Source organism: Canis aureus, chromosome 1 (genome assembly GCF_053574225.1).
Source record: "Canis aureus isolate CA01 chromosome 1, VMU_Caureus_v.1.0, whole genome shotgun sequence".
In the NCBI taxonomy this organism is placed as follows: Eukaryota; Metazoa; Chordata; class Mammalia; order Carnivora; family Canidae; genus Canis; species Canis aureus.
In genome coordinates, this window is record NC_135611.1 from 19,304,582 (window position 1) to 19,327,440 (window position 22,859).

At 38.5% G+C, this 22,859-nt stretch overlaps 1 protein-coding gene across 5 annotated transcripts in view; it reads right to left on the reverse strand.

Moving 5' to 3' along the window:
- The window catches only part of WDR7 (WD repeat domain 7), a 354,125-nt gene that overhangs the window by 90,306 nt on the left and 240,960 nt on the right, over nt 1–22,859 (reverse strand). For all 5 annotated transcript variants that reach the window (XM_077891960.1, XM_077891970.1, XM_077891949.1 and 2 more), the window contains 4 exons: nt 18,070–18,256; nt 6,630–6,747; nt 4,064–4,213; nt 3,402–3,484 (listed from right to left, as the gene is read on the reverse strand). In XM_077891960.1, the coding sequence (XP_077748086.1) occupies nt 3,402–3,484; nt 4,064–4,213; nt 6,630–6,747; nt 18,070–18,256 (538 nt within the window). The remainder of the gene's footprint in view (nt 1–3,401; nt 3,485–4,063; nt 4,214–6,629; nt 6,748–18,069; nt 18,257–22,859) is intronic.

Genomic DNA, 22,859 nt, shown 5'->3' on the forward strand with positions numbered 1-22,859 from the left:
TACATTTCCGTTTTCCACATTATTATTAAGATAGACCCACAGGAAACTAACATTCTCTGAACATCTAAATCATGAGCATTCTGCTGGGTGCTTTGACAAATATTTCCTTTAAAATCAATACTTAAAAAAAAAATAAAACGAATACTTAATGAAGTTTTTTTAAATATATTTTTATGATCTGATCTACCAACCGTAACAATTGAGTATTGGTATACAGCAACATTACACAGTTTCGCCTAAGTTAAAACCCACAGCATCTTTAAAATAGTATAAGGGAATAAATAAAAATAAAAGAAATAAAAAAATAGGGTAAAAAAAAAAAAAGAAAAATTAACAACAAGACTACAATATTATATAAAGATTGTAAAAACAAATGCCACATGACCAGACTGCAGATACGTACGTCCTGACTTTGACTAGAGTTTGATATCTAGTGAAAGGCATTTATAAGTAGAGAGCTCACAAGTGCTGTAAGGCACCCAGGACAATGGCACAGACATGGCAGATATTCAATAAAATAATTTTAGCTTCTGTTGATATGTTGGTATCCTTGTTGTTGTTCATTTATCAGCCTAGTACAAATCAGCTAATAGGTAGCATGGCATCGACCAGTAAAACTTCTGAGGCCCCATCTAAGTTTAATGTTCTCTGACATTCTCCATAACTTACTGCCTGTTCCAACTAACATTTAGCATAAGCAACAACCTTATAGTGCTAATCACCCTTCTATGCTTATGGACTAATTCTTACATAAATGGGCCTCTGTGACTTATATTCTCACAGTTGTATAACATCTAACCTAATCTCATAGTGAACTGTTATAAATCTGAAGTTTCATTAGATTAGGTCTTACCAACTATGTCCTGGCCAAAGAATTACATGCTTTTGCTTAAACACTGCTGATTCTCCATTGTTTACAGAATAATGGCCAAAATCCTTTGTATGGAATTCAAAGCCCTATCCCTCTGACACTGTATCAGATTCCCATCCTCAGCCTACATTCTAGCCACTACCACAGGAATTTGCCAAGCTCACCATATACTTTTGTGTCTCTAGACATTTGTTGATCTGGTTCTTTCTGTAATTTCAGATGTTACACACCGGTTCATTCTGCAAATCTCGCTCCATCAACTCTTCTGTGAGGCTCTTCTAGAATCCACCACCACCAACCCAAAATCTTGTGGGGGACAGATCCTTCACTCTGATTAGCGGTCACTTTTATTAAAACATGTTCCTCTTTGGGATCCCTGGGTGGCACAGCGGTTTGGCGCCTGCCTTTGGCCCAGGGCGCGATCCTGGAGACCCGGGATCGAATCCCACGTCGGGCTCCCCGTGCATGGAGCCTGCTTCTCCCTCTGCCTATGTTTCTGCCTCCCTCTCTCTCTCTGTGTGTGACTATCATAAATAAATAAAAATTAAAAAAAAAATGTTCTTCTTTTAATAAAAGGAGATTATTATTAGTCTGCCTTCTCTTCTGTGAAACTTTCTAAGAATCTATTATTACTATTATTATTATTATTATTATTATTACTTCTCCTTTATGAAGCTTTCTAAGCCTCCTCCACCCAGAGTTAAGCACCGCCATTTATTGCCCAACCTTGTCTCTGGTATGTTATTCTCCTCCAGCATAGAACATAGCACCCTGGAATTATTTATCTTAATAATCACCTACCCTATCAGACCCTGTGTGCTCCTCAAGGAAATCATCTTATCCCCATCATTGTTCCCTAAGGCCTAGCTAGTACTTGATGCACACAGTAGGTGTACAATAGGTGTTATTAAATTAATAAACAAAATACAATCGCTTTCGGTCAAATCAGAAAAATCTGGTAGTGAGCATGCCTCTTAGCATCCGAGCAGAATCCTTAGCCTCTGGCGAAGAAACAACAGCAAACAAAAGTGTACACCAGCAGACTAGGGTAACTTAAGGAACTGAGGGTGCCACTGGGTGGCAGGCAGGCTTCCAGCAAGGGCAAAGACAGGCCCTTGAAACACTCGACCATTTCCTCACATTAACTTCCAGGAAGCTTAGTTTATATTGCCAAGACTGGTGCTGTAAGGAATCCTTTGCTAACACTCAGCTCTGTGATAATCATCGCCTCTATAAAGTCACAACCCAATGTCCATTTTCACATAGGCATTTCCTTAGAGAAGGACTGACTAGGAATACAGCAGCTACATGTACTCTCATCAGTTAACTGCATAAAAAGATGTTATATGTACAAGTTTTAACAAAAAAGAACACAAACCAGACAATGTGGCATGATGTTAAAAAAAAAAAATGACTGGATTCTAACACACCTAATCTGTACCACAAGAAAATACATCTGTGCACATGTATATTTTAGCATAATCTTTTCCTTTTGGGTATTCAGGGTGGCATGACTCAGCAGCAGCAAAAACGAAGAGGTTACAATATGAAGCCTACTGTAAATATGGAAAAAGATACTGGAAGACTCATGGAGTACAAGTAATTCAGCAAACACCTGCTGAAATGCCAGGAGATACAGAAGACAACGATGCGTCATATACCATCACTGCTCTCGGGAAGCTTATAGTCTAAAATAAAGCTTTTTTCTACTGTATGTGCGTAGAACTGAGAAAACATAAGTAAGGAGGTCACGGAATTTGTCTTAAAAAGAAAACTGTTATGTAGCTATGACTAACTGGTTGTTCTGTTTTCTTAAAAACAATGATTTTCAATAGATTTAAGCACTATTTCCACTGACCGCTTGGAGGTAAAACATTTCCTAACAAAATGTTCCCCAAGCTATACACATTTTAAGAACCATAAACTACTTTAAAGGGAAAATAAACACTACTACATTTGACATTTAAAAAAAACCCTTCATTTCATAACAATTACATGCTATACATGTTTAAAATTATTGGTTATGCTTAACATATGCAACATTATTTATGTCAATTCTAACTGCTCTTGGCCAGCCTTCTCATAGGGAAAACACCTACACTTAGTAAGACAATATGAAAAATGCTTTTAAATTAAAAATAAAACTTAAAATGTGAAAATGTGGTAGGAAAGGTTCCTTTGACTGAATAGTATACTTTCTAAGTCAGAAGCTTCCTAAACTCTTCCTTTTATAATGTAAATGCTAATTTCAGTGATGAATATATGAACACACACATACTAAACAGATGCTATCTCTTACTCATTTTTTTAAGTTTTGAAAAAAATTTCATCAGTACCCAGTTTCAAATACTAGTTCTATTATACCTGTGCTTTTTACTATGATCTGCCTAAATTGTTTTCAGAAAGTAAGCAGATATTAATTTATAACCGGTTTTCTAACTAACAAAACTACTAACTCATCCTGCTAAAAATTTTTTCAAAATTGTTAGTAAAAATTATTTATTTTGCATGCTATTGAAGGCTTCTTTACCTGCAGATGGCTGGGAAACATTCTTGAAGACCTTTCTTTTTAACTAAAGATCCTTCAAGGCAGTACATAATGATGTCCATTACCTTTATAGAAAAGATGTAAATCCAAAATTAATTTCAAATACTTAATTTTCCAAAATACAAATTATTTAAGGCCTCAGCTGCATGAAAATTCTAGATGGTTTGATCACAATATTTACAACTATAGCATATTCATTGAAGTTACAATATAGTTACTCTGTAAGATATTCTCTCTCTTATCTGTGAAAATTATAAAAAAAGAGCAGTAACATACAGAAACAAAACTTGTTGACTTCAAAGCCAATGCATATTTATGTACAATATAGGTACCTTTTATTCACGCACACTACAAGTTTTTGTTTAGTTATAATGCAAGAACATACCCTTTAAAAAGTACTCCAATACAGACTACTTCCCTATGAATGATAAGTACACAGTTATCATTTTGACTTTTAATGAAATTTAAGTAAGGTCCCTAGAAATGGTACAAAAGTTAATTCATTTAATTATCTCCCTCTCTTTCTTTAGATAATTCTATTAAGGCTCTCTTTTTATTTCCTTGGAAATAAAAATGCTGATTTATATTACTACATGGACATTAAATATAGGCTGTGCTGTCACATTTAAAGCAGGATATCTTACCTCCACAAGAAGATCCACAACATCTGTGGGCATCTTTTCAATAAGAATCTCAATGACTCTCAGAATTTCCCCTTTAGCTCGTGCAAGAGTTGTCGTGTGCATGTTCTGTTGTGACTGGGTATTTGCTGCAAGAGCCGTATGTCTGTGTACCTGTGAAGACATAACCATGCTATAGACATGGCTGATACTTGATTCAGTTATGCATTTCTAGCCAGTGGTTTATTTTTCACTTGTTAATACAACTGGGGAAGAAAAAGAGAATCAACAAAAACAAATCTCTTGGGGTGGGTCAGGAAACACTTGATTGCAAAAAACAAAAAACAAAAACAAAAAAAACCTAAAATATAGTTTTTAGTAAAATAAAAACTAAGTATTCTCTAATAAAATCCTGTAAGTTCTTGGGTATAATAGGAGACTTTAATATAATACTATCATGACATTTTTCAAAAGACACACTGAAGGTTTGTGGATTTGGCATATCTGATGCTGAAGTCAAGACAGCAGTTAGAAGACACCAGCAAGTAAGAGACATGAGACTTGCTCTCAAGTAATAACAGTAAATGATGCTTACATAAGACTTCTGTGTCCCAGGTACCATTCTTGGTGCCATATAATTAAGTTGAGAAATTCAAATGAACATGCCTCCAAAAATAATAAGCATTGTAAATATAAGTTCACTGTGATTTTTCTTCCCTGTACAAATTGTAAGTCTTAATCATTCAGAGGAGAAAGAACACTGGTAGGTGCTGGGCTAGCCATGGAGGAATGGGCATGACAGGGGAGGGGTGGGGGGAGAAGAGGACAGAAACAGTGAGAAATAGAAATACTTTAGGATCTAAATCTAAAACTCTAAGTGGAAAATTTATTTTTACAAGATAATAAATGTGAACTATCACATTGAAATATTAGAACACTAAGAATGTGGAAATCAACTGGCAATTAGTAAAACATTAACATTAAAAAATATTTTTTAAAGATTTTATTTATTTATTCGTGAGAGACACAGAGAGAGAGAGGCAGACACATAGACAGAAGGAGAGGCAGGTTCCTCACTGGGAGCCGTATGTGAGACTCGATCCCGGGACTCCAGGATCATGCCCTGAGCCAAAGGCAGACGCTCAACCACTAAGCCACCCAGGCGTCCCTAAAATATTTTTAAAATACCTTACTAGCCAAATGTTGGAGTAGAATAAATCAAAAGCATGGCTATTCTAACAGTTCATTTAAAAATACTCATATTAGAGCCTGCTTCTCTCTCTACCTATGTCTCTGCCTCTTTCTCTCTGTGTCTCTCATGAATAAATTTAAAAAAAACTGATGTAGAAGGTGAAAATTAAGTTCAAAAACATAATCGACACAGATACTTGCTTACTCTTTAAAGAGGCAGTTTTATGCCTGGTACTTTTAGGACCTTGTATATGAGACCAGACTTATTCAATATATTCAATATTACTGTCTATGCATACTCAACTGATAAGAAAAACTGGTAAGAAATTCCAGGCTAATAAATCTGCTCATTTATAAATATATACTTCATATAAATATTAATATCTACAAATCATAGATCTATAACATACACATGCATATTTTAAACACAATGCAACCTTTCTGTAACACTATGCACTAACAGCAGAACACACCCCCTTTACTCTACAAATTTATTTTAGGTATGAATTCAAAGTCCCACCACCTCATATAAACCCATACAATCTGCTATTAACAAGACCTTCCTTCCTCCCTTCTAAAGCTACTTTCACGTCACAAATACTTGCTGCATGCCTATTAAGAATGGCTCTAGGTAGACACGGGCCCAGCAGGCTTCAGGTCATCAGGGTAGACTCAGAGGTATTTATTTAGTATTTTAAAAATTCATCATAGCTACAGGAAAAACAACTCGGACAGAGTTCATACCCCATGGACACCAAGTGTGCACATTATTTATGCTGAAATGGAACAAACCTTTAAGAAAAAATGTAGGGGCTTATCATCCTTTGCTTTCTCTCCCACTACTAAGACCTACAGGAAAGATTCTATAATTGGTTCATTGTTCTTTACTAGTTTTTCAGTTAGATGTGGGCAATTAGTTAGAACACTAAGAATGTGGGAATCAATTGGCATTCAAGTCTTTATCTGTGACATGTAATAGGAAAAACAATTAGCAAGTTTATGACTTACATTTTTGTTTACAGTTGAAGAGCCAATGTTAAATAAGTTCAGTGTTGATTACGGGAAGATATTTACACTTATAAAATGTGAATATCTTTAGTATATTTTAATTTGAATAAGCCTGTTATATTTCAGATTGAAAAATTGATTTCAAATATTTGCAAGAGAGTTAACTTTGAGAACAGAAATGAATACAAAAAGCACAAGTAAGGAATGCGTTGCTGTGGAATTCAGGGTACATGCATACAGGTACGCATGTATTCATTTTAGCACTAAATTATTAACTTGCACTGTTGTAGAACAAATTGGAAGGATTATTTGTGGATACGGACCCTCAGCTCACAGTACGTAATAATTCCTTTAAATGAGAAGATGGAGCACACAGAGAGGCTCTGCTCACCTCTTTGGCTATAGTTGTGATGAAGGCGGGTGGTCTGGCAGTGGCGATGAGCGAGAGGGCATGCCTTGCGGAGCGGGCGGAGTCAGCTGCAGGGCTAAGAGGCAGCCCCATTGTGATGCTAAACAGGGATCAGGAAAAAAAGGAAAAAAGAAAAGAAGCATTTGAAATATAGACTGAAAAGATTAGACACAGCTTATAATGTCAGTTCAAGGTCAATGGGAGCACTCAAACAGTTAGAATATAATGGACTTGCAACAATGAGCAGTGATTAGGAGTCAGGGTGTTCTGGCATCAAATACAAAATCGAATAATTAACCGTGAAGATTGAAAACAGTATGTGCATCTGTCCAAAGTGTTAAAAACGCCTTGTTAACAAATTATCAAGAACTAGTACTGAATGCATATCACAAAGCTCAGAATCAGGCAAGAAAGAAGACTGTGCTGGGTATTTTCAAATTTTTTGCCAAAAAAGAAAAAAAAATTAGAGGTAATAATTTGTTTATAAGGCCACAGAAAAAGGCTTCATTTAAGGACGTGTACCTGAAAGGAAGCAAAATTCACTTCCATCCATATAATTATCAAAAGAACTCAAAACTGCAAAATTATTTTTAGTTTTTAATATTATTTTTAGTTTAAAATATCCTCAGTACTGTTAATTTACCCCATGCTCAATACTTTTAGAACCAATCTACAATGTTCTGCCAATAGTTATTTTGTGTTGATGCAAAAATTATTAATGGACACTTATTTTCTCTCTATAAAGATCATGGGCAGGGCATTGTCCAGGTTATTTTTAAGAGTATGTACATGACAAAATAAATCTTTCCGAACTGTGAGAACATCCTGATCAGGATAGTGATGTTATATTCTTTTGCTACCTACCCCTAAAACATAAAAATGATATTCTGTTTGTAAGTTTCCTGTATATTTTATATAATAGACTCCTGTGAAAACTAGTAAGACTCTTCATTAAAATGTGGAATGTGATCTACTCGTCAACTATACACAAGGAGCGTTTTGCTACTCAGTACGTGATCCATTATAGTTTCTCCCTCTAGTCACATAATCTTCATTCTTAAATATCCATATGAAATTATATGAAGATCTGTACTGCTCTAATTATGTAAGTCTGTATACCTCATGTGTAAACTGGATTGTTTACTAAAAATTCTCAAAATGTTTACAAATGTTTTTACAGATTCGTCTAAGAATCATTATTTTAACTTTTAGATGAAAGTAAGTACGCATTACATGGACATTCTTATCACTGTTTAAAGAAGGTGAGTTGATTCTAGGAAATTCTGCCTATAATTTCTTAGTGACTGCTACATTGACTGATAATAACTGAGAGTAGATACAAAGCAGGAACTCAGGAGGATGGAGGGGGGTCCTCTGATATTCACCACTAAAAAGGAAGATGTTAGGTGACAAAACACACACATTCTGAACAAGAAACAGAAAGGATGCCGTCGGTGCCCACATCACCTCCACAGAAGATCTTGATGCTCGAGATCCAGTAGGGGACTGGAAGAGGGGCCTTCAGCAGTATAGCAGGGCGGAGTAGGTAGCCAGGTTCTTTTCAGGATTAAACATTACTACTGAGATCCCACAAAGGCATGAGCATGCTGACCTAGATTGCTTAATTATTATAGAGTTTAGATCATAGTTTAAGTTTTAAAAAATTCAAAAGCTAATTACATTTTTAAGATATTCTATGTTTCTTTCGTCAGCATGAAAAGGTGTTGGTAATACTGAAAGGCTGAAACTCAAATGGTATGTTAACTAAATTCTGAGCAAACCTAAATCAAATTTCCTAAGATCAATAAAATCACAGAATGCTGGGAGTTGGAAAAGATCCCCAGGCAACCTCCCTGCCCAACAGCCAGCCATCCAGCAGGAATGTCTACCTCCTGGGCAGCCTGACCTACGCGTGCAAGGTGTGACAGAGAAGAGAAAGAACTGGAGGTGGAACTGAGGGTCTAGGTTTGAAATTGAGCTTTCCTGTGCTGTTTCATGTCTTCCTGCACCTGCCCAGAACATCCCTAAAGAGGGCAATGGTACCAGCATTTTTATGAAGGAGAAAACTGGGTCCAGAGTTCATCGAGGTGCCAAGGTATGATGTCTTCTCGGACAGCTGAATGGTGGTATAAATAAAGGGGAGGGGGCTCGCCCACATTATGGTTAACTGGATTAATGAAATGGTAACATGACTAAACTCAGCGACTTTGGGTGAGTAGCTAGATGGCATCCCTGGGTGAGGTTTCCAGTGGTCCATTGTGACACGCGGACTTCATCTCTGTTCTTTCCAATGTCAATTGTGAATAACTGAAGATACAGTTGCACGGTTATCAATTGGTGTGGAAATAAAATTGTAATGGAAAGTAACTATACTAAGTGGCAGAACTGGGATTCAAAAGTCAGAAAGATCAAATTCAAATTGGGCTCAAGAAAGAAGTCTTTAAAGTATTTTTTTTAAAGATTTTATTTATTTATTCATGAGAGACACGCAGAGAGAGGCAGAGACACAGGCAGAGGGAGAAGCAGGGTCCTCACAGGGAGCCCGACGTGGGACTTGATCCCCAGGCTGGGACGATCCCCAGACTGCCTTTGGCTCACGCCCTAACCGTGGAGCCACCCAGGCGTCCCAAGAAAGAAGTCTTATTGTGTGGGTTCAAATGACCAATTTTAAGGGAATGGGGCAGGCAATATACTGCTTGACCAAGTTTAGGGAATGGCACTGAGGGCTGTAGCTGAACCACACCTATGTGTTAATAATGTGGCTTCCCTAAAGGGCTAGGTTGTAACAAGGGAAATAGGGTGAAAGACAACATGTTGACCCTGCTGAGCTTCATGGTTCTGGCTGCCTGTCCACACTCCCTATGGGTGGCTATACTATCTCCCGAGTTTCTAAGAGATGGGATCTCCCTTTTGCAGACCAAGTGTTAGAGCATCTCCTGGAGTCCAGAAAAGTCCCGTCCATTCCCTGCTGTGTGCTGTTGTGATGGCTTGCAGTTGGAAACCAGAGTTCTACTCACACAAACAGAATCCTACCAACTGCACCACCCACCTCTCTTCCAGACCTTCTTTGTTCCTTCAGGAGTAAAAAGTTTAATGGGAAGCCAAGAAGGGAGTGGAGGGAGAGAAAGAGAAGGAAAGAATGAGAATGAATGACTCTGCATGTATGTGTTCACCTAAGGATGACAAATGGATATTGTCCCCCGATCCTTATGCTGTGCCCTGTGGCCAACCTGGCCTGAGTAAAGCACAACATCTGTAAAATGGGTCTATTAAAATAACAACTTGAAATTGACGAGATGATTAAAAGGCTGACGAGATGATTAAATGAGCAGGCAAATGTAAAAACCTCAGTCCTATGTCTCACCTATATATATTATACAGACAATAGATGTTTGTTGTGCCCAAGATGACTCTCATAAATAGAAACAAAGTGAAAAGAAAATGAGATCAACTTGCAGCAGGTCACTGGTTTCAAGTTAAAGGCATCATACAATACCCTTAATCCATCTCAGCAAACAATCTTGTGAATTTGGGAAATAGGCACACTTCTTGTGGTAGGAAAAATGGCAAAAGTTTGGCGTCTGGAAGAGAAGCTGCAGCAAGTAACCAAAGACAGTAAAAGTATTGCTCATGAATTCAGTGGAAGTTGGAACATCCAACAATTTGTAAGAGGCATCAAGAGGGTACATTTGAGTGATTCTCTTGATCAGCGTCTGATGGCTGCAGTGCAGGACTTCAGGATGCAGACACATCTATTGCTCTGAGGTCAGTCGTCTGCACAGGTTCATTCAGCACATCCATGGTACACAGGCAGGGGGGCTGGGAGTGTGGGAACAGAGAGGATTTGCCAAGGCACAGGGGAAGACTCCCCTCTGTAGCCTATTTAATGCATCACATCAGAGTAATCTTCCAAAAGCACTAACTTTACTTCATGGTTAAAGTGCTTAAAAACCTCAGTGGGGACCAGTGCTTCTAAGAAAAATCTTAAAACCTTGGCTTGAGGTTCTAGGCCGTCCATAATCTAGTTTCACTAATTTATGACTCCGTCTTTGCAACACACCTCTGTTCCTGAGGCCAGGCTAAGTTCAAAGCTGGTCCCTAGAATTCCATTCCTCTTCTGACTAGAGTACACGGCTTACGCTCCTCCACTACCACTGCCCCCATTAGCATGCTCTCCTCACCCCTCTGTTCAGTTCTTGTGGAAGCCAAGAGTTGTTCTGCAATTGCTAGAGCATTCAATTACAATCTATTGAAACAAAACCAACCAACAACAAAACCCGTTTATCCTAGGCTCTTAGCACTAGATCTGCTTCTGCCAAGCATTATGAATTAGTTTTGTATCATGAACTCTATGCAGACTGGTACTATGCCTTCTAATCCTGTGATCCCCCCAAAGTGCCCAGCGCAGCCCCTTGGACGTAGTGGTAGCTTGAGAGTTATGCGCTAAATGAAGTTACCTGGAAAATCCAGCAGGAAAAAAAAAAATCGCTTAAGCCAGTTATTTGACTGAACTGACCAGGCAATGAAGTCAAAGTAATTGATCTAGTCGTCCCAACAGGCAAAGTCTAATTCTACACGTAGTTATCTTCAAAGTCAAAGGTGCGCTGTGTATGTGATATATTTTAATGTGGGATTCTAACTGAATGAAGGAGGATTCTACTATCAGAGGTGTGAAATTAAAGGGGTGTCTGTCTTATTCTGGGATCTTCATCGCATCCTGCTTATTTGGCTGTTATGCAATTCATTGGTTATATAGGGTTTTAAGATGGGTCTTTAGTTAAAAAAATAGGATAGGACATACTCTCTATTTTACTCAGCATTTCAGTATACCCGTCCCACATGAAACGCGAGTGATGACAGATACTGTAAATAAAAATCATGAATAGAGAAACAGTCCACTCAGGCTGAGCTCATTCCTCACGTGACTGCTCATTAATCTGCTCTAACCCTTACTCCATCGTGGTAAAAGCATTTTAGAAGTCACACGTCAGACCACTATAGTTAAATGTCACCATCTACAATTGTCAGACTTCCCCATCTGTCAAATTCAGGAATACTGTAAGAGAATATTCAGGGGGAAGAACCACTTAATCTTTCATAGAATAACCCACAAATCATGGCCAAACAGTATTACGAACTAAATGTTTGTGTCCCCTGAAAATTTGCTGTGACAGTATTTGGAGACGGAACCTCAGGGAGGTACTTAGGGTCAGAGGAGCCAGGTGGGTGAGGCCCTCATGATGGGATCCCTGCCGTATAACAGACCAGAAAACGTGCTCTGGCTCACTCCCAAAGGAGTTGCGTGAGCAGGCAGCGGCACAGCGGCCATCTACAGGCCCAGAGAAGAGGCCTCAGAATGAAACTCACCTTGTGAGCACCTCCTTCCCGGAATTCCCAGCTTCTAGAATTCTAACAAGTAAGATTCTGTTGTGGAAGTCCCTAGTCTGTGCTATTTTGTTACAGTCACCCAAACCAACGAAGATACACAGTAACAGGGCACGGAAAACATTCCTCATGGAAAACAGGGACCAGAATTATTTTGGAAATGCATACTTTGTTTCATAACTGAGAATTCCATCTTACCCCTTCCAGACACTTACTAGCAAGTGTCTTTAATGTATCAAGGAATCATCAATTCTTGTCTGTTATATTAAACCTTAATTTGATAACTCAAATGTAGCATTAGTCTCCTAAACACAAATGTGATTCCCCCAACAAGTGCCCAGCTTTTATATCTATTTCCTATATGTTGTATACATTTACAACTATGAGTTGTAAAAACTATGCTAACATAATTTAGTTAAGTGGTTTCCTCAGATTATACATTTTCTATTAAAAATAAATGTCTGGGGCACCTGGGTGGTTCAGGCAGTTAAGCGTCTGACTCTTAGTTTTGGCTCAGGTCATGATCTCAGGGTCCTGAGACTGAGCCCTGCATTGGGCTCTGCACTGGACATGGAGACTGCTTCAGATTCTCTTTCTCCTTCTTCCTCTCCCTCTGCTCCTCCCTCCCCCTCCACACACTCTGTTAAAAAAAAAAAAAATTAATAAAAAATTTAAATAAATAAAGGTGAATAGGAAACATAGTTTAAATATAAAATCCTAAAAATACCTTAGTGTTTATATGATATATTCTCTACCCCCTGTCTTATAGTTAAAAAGTATGGTTAAAATTTGAGTTAAAATGTCAATTCTTTTTCTCCAAGTATATGGTTCAAAAATAACATTTCTTTCTAACATATGGGGTTTATCTGTATGTTAATCAAAGCACGGGGTTTCTAGTTGACTATGTTTCTCTTTTAAAGTTTGGTAAAGGGATGCTTGGGTGGCTCAGTGGTTGAGCGTCTGCCTTCAGCCCAGTACGTGACCCCACAGTCCCGGGATCAAGTCCCCCATTGGGCTCAATGCAGGGAGCCTGCTTCTCCCTCTGCCTGTGTCTCTGCCTCTCTCTCTCTCTGTCTCTCAAGAATAAATAACATCTTAAAAAAAAAAAAAAAGTTTGGTAAACTGAATATTGCAGAAAAGCAGTGGGCTTTTGGTAATTCATTAATATTCTTCCATCATAGCCATAGGAGATGAGAGTTTGCCCCCCTCAGCAATGGTAGCCAGCACAGCTCTGCTGTTCTCTTTGAGAGCAAAGGCCCTGCAATATGAACTAGGAAAACAGAATCAGAATTAGACCACAACATGTACAGAAGGGAGTTAGTCTTTAAAAAGCACAAGGATTTTTCTGTTCTTTTACAGGGTAGGATTTTCTATTGTTTCTAACATTTTATCCATATGTACATAACCATGGTGACCAAAAAAAGGAAGGATTTATAAAATTCATAATACTGCATGTTTCTTTTTTTCTCACAATTAGCTAGGAATGGTTCTATCTAGGATTTCAATGAGAGCAGTCTGCATTCTCTATTAAACAGTCCATCAAAAAACAAAAACAAAAACAGTCCATCACAAATGAGCAGCCCATAATCATTAATTTAAAAAATTCCTCCGAGAGTCTCCCTGTGGATCACTTGTCACATAAAGGGTGGCATGACAATACAGGTATGGGAGAAGCAAAATGGGAGTCGGGAGACCTGGGTGATCGTTTTAGCTTTTCTAGTACTGGTGAGATCTCAGGTAAGTTGCATCATCTCTCTAAACCTTGTTTTTATTGGATAGCATACTGAAAGCACTGGATTGAATACTGTTGAAGATGCTCATCTCTAAAATTCTTTGACATTATTAAATGTTTATTAAATGCAAATCATGTGACAGGTGTTATGAATAAATATGAATAAATGCATAATACATGAACCAGGCACTCAAGGAGCTTAATGATATTTAAATAGGCTATTAATTTCTAGAAGGTACAAAATTTGTCATGGAAATGATTTCATTCAGTATACTTTTAAAATCTGAAAGTACACTGACAATTGAGTTGGCAGCTTTTATATCCTTTGAATAGGCTGTTTTATGCTTAATATTGTCTTGATCTGTAGCTGTGTGGGTGCAAGATGGCACAGGGGTAGGAGCAGAGCTCTTGGGGTCAGTGAGACCTAGGTCTGAAGCTCACCTTTTCCAATGACCAGTATTTCTGTGGACAAGAGACAGAACCTCTTTCAGATTCATTTTATAAACTTCTATTATCATTTTATAATCATTTTATAAGATAAAAGAGAAAATCCTCTCTTTAACCCTGATTCTATTCCCCTGAGATAACTGGGAAAGAACTTATGTTCAACTTTTAGATGGGCACTCCCCACAGTTTAAGTTCTGCAAGGAATGAATAAAATAAAATTGGTTAAAAACCATGTTTACAGTCATTTGCCATATGTTTTAAAGAGCTCTTCGGCATCTGTGGGGCATGCTCATACATTTCCACCTCTGTCCTTTTGCCTTTCCTCAAAATTATTCAAATGGGAGATGCAAATAAAACTCTTCCTGGCATCCTTTCTGAGCACCCAGCTGTGACTCACCTCCCCATCTTCTGAGTGTCCCTACCTTTTACTCTCCTTCTCTTTTTGCATCATCAGATCTTATCCTTCCTTCAGATTGCAAGTACCTTGGAGACAGAATCTTTGTCTGATGCAACTTTGTAACTAAATATAATACCCAATATTGTACCTTCCATATATTAACTACTGAATAAAAGCTTGCTTAGTTAATAAACATAGTTTAAAATCTGGTAAAATAGCTAAACACATTAGAAAACTGGCATTATTTTGATTTCAAAGATGTAAAATTCTCAGTCCTATTTCTAAAATAAAGGCATTTTAATTCTGGAAAAATGCCCTATCAATTAAGCCATCTATAGTTTCTCAGGAGACCTCTCAGGAATAATCTCTGACAGAGGTTGTCAATACATGGGAGAGAGAGGAAGAAAGAAACTCTCCTATCATATGTGTCTTACAGAACTAGGTAGCAGTCTGAGTTAGCTCCCCCTTCAATCCCCTTTTTCATAAACTCACAAGAACAGTATTAAAGAGGGAAGGACTCTGTACGTTTTTTCTTTTCCTTCCCTTTTTTTATTTTTTTAAGACTGGATTTATTTATTTGAGAGAGAGAACACAAAAGAGTGAGTGAGTGAGCGAGTGCATGGGGAGAGGAGGGGCAGAGAGAGAGCAAGAAGCAGACTCCCCACCCAGCAGGGAGCCTGACTCAGAACTCGATCCCAGGACCTTGGGATCATGACTTGAGCTGAGGGCAGATGCTTACTCAACTGAGCCACTCAGGTGCTCCTGTTTTTTCTTTTCCAGTTAACATGAACTGAAATTTTAAAAAGCACAAGCCTAACATAAAAGCTTCTTCATAAAGCGAGCCTAACGCAGCAGTTAGAGGCAAGGTGGCTGAGCACTGTCATCACATACAGAGTAAATCAGGCACAAAGGGGAGGCACAGTAGGCACCATCATGTGGGTAGGAGGCACACATCCCTGCTCTGTTTCACCCTGTCTCAGTCCTTCTACAGCCTGTACCAATGGTGTCACGGATGTAACAGGCCATTTTCAATCTACATCTTGTTATAGATTAATAAGCAAACATTTTCTTGCTTATTATGCAATTTATCATGATGAAAATTACATTGGACTCCTCAAGGCTACATGCTGATACATTCATTTATTTAGAGCTGTGTATAGAGTTATACTAATCTTCATGACAGAAAAGGATGTAATAGCAGGATTTAAATTATCTACTGAAGAACTAAAGTGTCTATGGACATACTACATGTAGATAAAGCACAGTATATCTTTATGTTTGCTGATATAAGCTTCATGTAAACTGATTTAAAAACAAAATAAAACAAAATATTAAATACTATGTCTAAAATAAAGCCTATCACTTCTCCTAGGCAACAAAACAAGACTGCATACTATTGAAATGGTGTTTAGATCAGCTTTGAAAATAGACTATAAAATTGGTCAAAACAAAATTGGAAGGTATACAGGCAGTTGCAGAAGAAGGCAGAGGGCTGAAAATATGTTCTGGGCTTTGCACAAAGGCCAGTTGCCTCTTACTATTGCTTCAAACTCGCAGGCTCAGTTTCCTCCGAATTCTTAAAGTCAATCAAGAACCTTCAGGCCTTCTGCATCCAAAAACTATCCTGGCTGCCATTATGTCAAACTATTCATTCTAGAACCAGGCAGCTCTTGATCTGCTGACTCTGAAACAATGACAATGGCATCACCACTTTTACTACCACCATACAGGGAATTCCCATTTAATCTTTTAGTATGTGCTAAGTATTCTTCCAAGTGCTTTGCAAACAGAAACACATTTAATATCAACTTTATGAGGTAGGTATTTAATTAGCCCCAACTTGTAGATGGAACTGAGGTAAGAGGTGAAATGACTTGCTGAAAAGCAAACAGCTAGGAAGACAGAGAGTAAATGTTTAGGAAATGTGGCAGTATGATAGGAGGTAGGGGGCGGGCAGCTGCCTAAATTGGAAATAAATACCACCTTCTACCAATCCATCTTGGGACTTTGGGCTGAGAATGTCCAATCTGTAGACAAAGCCACAGCATCCCAGTCTAGCCTTTTAATAACTTCTTTGATCTCTACTCCCTGAGCCTAGAGCCATGATGGATCATAAGAGAACTATGGGATATAAGAAAGACAACCATGAAGAAAAGGACAAAAAAAAAAAAAAAAAAAAAAAAAAAAAAGAAAAGAAAAGGGCAGAGAATTCTAGTTTTTTCCAAGGTCAACAAAGATAAGATGAAATGCCATTCAATGAGAAAATCAGAGGTGATAACATTTACATTTAGAGAGGCACCATGGGCCAGTTCAAAGATTCCTAACACTAGGATGGCGATACTGAAAAAACAAAAACAGGGGCACCTGAGTCATGAAAAAACAAAAACAGGGGCGCCTGAGTGACTCAGTTGGCTAGGTGTCTGACTCTTGATTTTGGTTCAGGTCATGATCTCACAGTAGGGGGACTGAGCACTGCATTGAGCCCCAGCCTCCGGCTCTATGCTCACCACAGAGTCTGCTTGTCTCTCTTTCTCTGTTTCTCCCCCTATTCTCTCTTTCTCTAAAATAAATAAAATCTTTTAAAAAATAAAATCGCTGGGATCCCTGGGTGGCGCAGTGGTTTAGCGCCTGCCTTTGGCCCAGGGCACGATCCTGGAGACCCGGGATCGAATCCCATGTCGGGCTCCCAGTGCATGGAGCCTGCTTCTCCCTCTGCCTATGTCTCTGCCTCTCTCTCTTTCTCTATCATAAATAAATAAAAATTAAAAAAAAATTTTAAAAATAAAATCGCAAAATTAAAATAAACAAAAACCTTCCTCCAAGAATTAGGAAGCTGAGTTCTCAAGTCAGCTAGAACCTCTATCATCACACCCCCAATTGCCTTCCCATCATTCTTGGCCACTTGGCTACCAAGGGCTTCCCACTTACTTCATTTCAGCAGCTCCCTCAGCTCATCTGCCTTTCCCTCTACTCTCATCACTGCTTCTCTGGATCTCTGCAACCTCCTACAGCTGGTCCTTGGCTGTGTGCAAGTGAAACCTCAATAAATTTAATTTAAAAATTACTATGAGTGTGAAGGAATAATTCCCCAAACTATCTGTCATGTATTCTATGAGTAAATGTTTGAGCAGGTATATACACAATTTTCCTTGTAAGTGATATGTTTACACTATTATTAGATAATAATATGTCAAGGCACAATAAGCACAATTTAGAAACTATGTCACAGATCAGCCATTCACTGGCTCAATGCTAAATCTTAAGTGTGCCCAAATTACATAAATAGATTTCCCTTTCCTTATCTATAACCAAAATTTCATATATTGAGATATTTGGGGTTTCATTATCTACTAAAAACACATAATCTATCAAGGGCAATCAATGACCTCAAACAAAAATAAAATACCAACTGACAGAACACAAACAAAATCTCCACAAATTAACTGGAATTGAGCACGTACTTGGCGAGCTGTTTCTCGGCATCAGCACAAAGTTCAAGAAGCCCCATGAGGACAGCAGACACATCCATGTAAGGCTCCCAGACCGTGAAACCACGTCCAATTAGATCAATGGCTGTTCTTCGGATCGTACTGTGTGGAGGAAGTTTGGGGCTGGGGGGCTGCAGCAGAAGAAATGTCAGTGCCTTACCTAAAATTACAAAATAAGAAGCAAAGCAATAAAGTAATTTTACTTTTGTGATTTTTTTCGAAGACATTTTCAAAGTATAAATCACTTTTGATTTTTTTTCTTTAACTAAAAGGGGTTTTTGAGCAGTAAGACTATAAAAGATCTCAAGTTTACAGTTCGCTCAGCCACATACTTTATTTTTTTTTTATTTTTTTTTTTAATTTTTATTTATTATTTATGATAGGCACACAGTGAGAGAGAGAGAGAGGCAGAGACACAGGCAGAGGGAGAAGCAGGCTCCATGCACCGGGAGCCTGACGTGGGATTCGATCCCGGGTCTCCAGGATCGCGCCCCGGGCCAAAGGCAGGCGCTAAACCGCTGCGCCACCCAGGGATCCCGCCACATACTTTAAAGAAGATAAGTTAGGTTACAATATTTTATACCATATTCTAAAATGCTTTAATTTCATAAGAATTATGTATAAATAAGTATATATAATTTCAAAATATATCAGTGATCCTAAATTCCAAACAAGGTCTCTTCCTACTCAGCATTCTGTAAAATGGAGATGGTTTCAAATAATGTTATATTTGTTATATCCCAACAGGGATCAGGGATGAAGGCACAGATATAGTTTTAAAAAGTTTCCCCCACAAGCATCTATGTTTCTCCATATTCTGCTATGCTGATCCAGTACAATGATGTGAAGTATGTGGTAAATTCTTCACACAAGTTTGGTAAAGAAATGAAAAGACAGTTTGATATTACTTTTAAATCTGATGAAATCATCTAGATTCTAATTAACATGTATTTCTTTATGTCGAAGATAATGCTAACAATTTGTATACATAAGCCTAATGGCCGTCAAGCTGTAAAAGCTCACCTATTTCAAAAGGCATTTTGACATTTAGAAAACAGGGACTGTGAAGAGCAAATATCAATTTAGAAGAGGCTGTTTGTTTCTTGAGGGGAAGAAACAAAACTGTTTACACATCATAGAACAGTATAGCGGACTGCTTAAGGGATACACAGGCTTCAGATTTAAGACAGGGAAGTAACCAGTTTCATAACTTAGTGGGGCAGGCCGAAGAAGGTATCATGAGCTTCAGTTTCCTTGTCTGTAAAATGAGAAAACAGCTCACTCTCACAGAGCAAGAGTGTTGGGCTGATCAGACAAAGTGCACTGCCATGTGCCTAGCACCCGGGAGGGCTCCTCAAACGGCAGTCACGAAAAGCATGTTGAACTTGCCTGTTTTCAAAATTGAGAACGTGGCATATAAACTTTAATGCAGTTAACAAATAAAGGCATTTACTCATTTTTATGTTCTAGCCAATTGTTAAACGAGAATGGATTGAACTGGAGGTGAAGAGACATGAAGGATGCTGTAAAGCCCAGACTCTTGTCTGCCAATGCACTGTTTGTTCGTGGTTCAGAATACCTGCTGCTGTAGAACCCTTGAAAAATCTGTTGAAAACCATTGGTCTTTTCCCCAGGAAACTACATATAATACATGTACATATCCATCAAATGACACACACACAAAAATTTCCAGGAGGCCACGGTTCTTGGGTTAACAAGTCTTGCAGGAAGCTGAAAAGGTACGTATACGTGGAAAGCCTCCTGGAGGAGACATGTTGATATTCATGACTTCATTCATACACGTATTTGAAAATTTTACTCTCCCACTTAGCCATGTCCTACATTAGCTTCAAGTTTTGTGGATCATAAAAATATAAACCCCTTTTAAAAATCGTGACCCACTGTTTTATATTTTCTGCCAGCACTTACTCATCCCTTACCACACGATATTTTTAAATATAAGCCTTTCTGTGAATTTCCCTTTTCCTCATCAAGTTTGTTGCTCCTGGAGGGTAGGAACTATGGTGCATGTAACTTTACATCTCCCAGATCACCAAGCACAGCACTCTGCACACATTACAGACCTAAGATGGAAATACATCTGCCTTTACTGCATGTACATCTCTAATGCAGTTCCCTGCTCCAGTTTGTCAGAATGGTATTTCAAAATGTCAAGAGATCCACCACTTTTCTGTCATTCTTTACTTCTAGGAAGTTTTAAGAGCTGCAGAGAAAACCCCAGTGCTGCTCTCTGCAGACATCCTGAAGCACAAGCAGCAATGGCTCCAGTCTAAGGGACAGGGCTTCCTGAAGCTGTGTCCTTGGGAAGCAGTTTTGTGAAGGGGCAAAGGTTTCCTAAGTACAATGTTTTATAGCATTTCAATCATCATTTCCCTTAACTGCACTCCACTATTCCTGTATTCATTACAGGCAGGAGCATTCTGGCAATCCCAGGGAGGGCTGATTTCTTGCAGCCTCTGTGTGGGAACTCTGGAGGCAGCTTCCTCACCACTCTGACAATTTTATCTTGAAAGCAAAAGTAAACCATTAAGTGGCCAGTTTCTTGATGTTTTCCATCATTTTTCTAACAAAGTAGGAAGGACAGCATAGGGGCTGTGATCACTCACCTTGCAACGAAATGACAGAAAAGGAAGACTCAGTAGGCAGACTTCAAAAGACCCCTGGCCTTGCAATGGTCCTCGGGGTATCTTCTGCTCCCCTGCAAAGTATGGTCTACCCTCACAGTGAGGATGCCACCCAGCTCAGCAGGAAATGCAGGTTCCCTCTGGCATGCCATCGCCTCTCTTAAATCACTATTTCATTCAGTGATCTTATAAGTAAAATTCTCCTATAGCACCTCTCCTTCTTTAGTTCAGATCACAGTCTCTGGGTAACATACAGTAAAAACCCCCACAGTTCTGGCAGGCGATGTAGGGGGCACCAAGAAAAGCCAAGAGAAGAATGGTCTGTTTAACACACACATTTTAAATCCACTAACTAGAGTCTGATTATTTTTCACTGGTCTGTTTTGGAATTATAAAGACAGAAGAATGCTATATAATTCCACACCTGACAACTTATTCCAAGCAAAATGTGTAAATAAGAGAAGATGAAGAGGCTTTTCAAGTAAACATTTTGATTTCTAGCCTTGTTGATTAATAAGATGCTTATGACTTTAATGCTACCAGGAATAATGACACTGATGTTCTGGAGGAGCACTCTCGGATGCCTAAGGGTTCAAACTTCCTAATCACAGATTCCTTCTGATGATATAAAGGAATGAGCCTTTAAGAAATAGTTGTTACAATAATAAAAAGGGATAGGTAAATTTAAGATTCCTTTTTTTGACTTATACTGTATTCTCTACTTCAGGGTTTATCTGACTTATGATTCCATAACAGATAGCAGCTCTGCAACATGGACCAAGGTGATAAAAAAAAAAAAAAAGCTAAAATTAAGATACCTACGTACTTCTCTTTTGCCAGAAAAAGTCTCATGACAATTTTATGAATTTTCTCTCTCAGAATTTTCCTTAAACCTTTGGTACCCAATAATAGTTATATTTTAATCTGTGCAAGAGGAAATCTAATTTTGTACCAAAATAAATAGTAAGCAAGGCACAGAATGATGCTCTCATCTGACACCATGACTGATTGTATCATAAAAGGCTCCCTAGTAGCAGTATGAAAAAGTTCAACAAACTGGACTGACATTCTTCAAAGTCTTCCACAATTTGGTTCCAACCTAGCCATCCAAAGATTCCTGTGATAACTATATATAAAATAAATATAATAAAAAGTTCAAGGACACGGATTCTAGTTCAGGAGATGGTTGAGCAAACAGGTCATTTCAATATATTCCGAGTATTGTTAGAGCATTTAAAAGCATAAGGTATCCAGAGAGAACTTAATAGGGGCACTTAACTCCACCAGAGAGTATGAGAAGGCTTCCAGGGAAAGGTGACTTCTATACCCAAACCTAAAGAGTACGTAGGAGTCAACTACTCAAAGGAGAGGACTATGGAAAGAAAGCATTCCAGACAGAGAAAAGAGTATGTCTCATGATGAGGAAATGAGAAAGAACAGGGTCAGATCAAGGGATTACACATAGCTCAACATGGCTGGCGATCTTGTTGGGGAAAAAAAGAAGAGGTTGAGGTGATGGGCAAGGGAGAAAAGAGGACAAGTTGGATGAACCAGAACAGTGAGAAATGAGGCAGGACAGGTTACTAGAGCCCAATCACAAAGGGCCTCATATGTCATGCCAGAAGTTTGTTTATTCTGGTGACAATGGGAAACTACTGAAAGTTTTAAGCAAAGGAGGTTTGATTAGATTTTCATTTAGAAAGATCAACACTTGGGTTGTCTTATGCTAGAAAGGGTAAGACCTATTACCTGTTTAATTCTGATCTGTTCATCCCCAGCCAAATGGATTAATTAGAATCCTAGAATTTTCAGACTGAAAGGACTTTAGAACAATAGCATCCCTTCCTGTGCTTCACATGAGATAACTGAGAACTGTAGAAGGCAAGGGGTGAGCTGCAGGCCTGGGAAAGGAGTCCAGGCCTCTGTGGCCCAGGCCATGTGTCATAGGGCCAGTACAGGTCTGAACACAACTTGCTTCTTTATTCATGACACTCTACCCAACTAGGGATTCAAAACTATAACCTTCCTCCTTCTGAATTAAGGCATGATTTCAACTGCAGTTACTAGTGTCTCCCGCAAACAGAAGATTAAATGAATTAAATGCTTCATCTTTTCTTG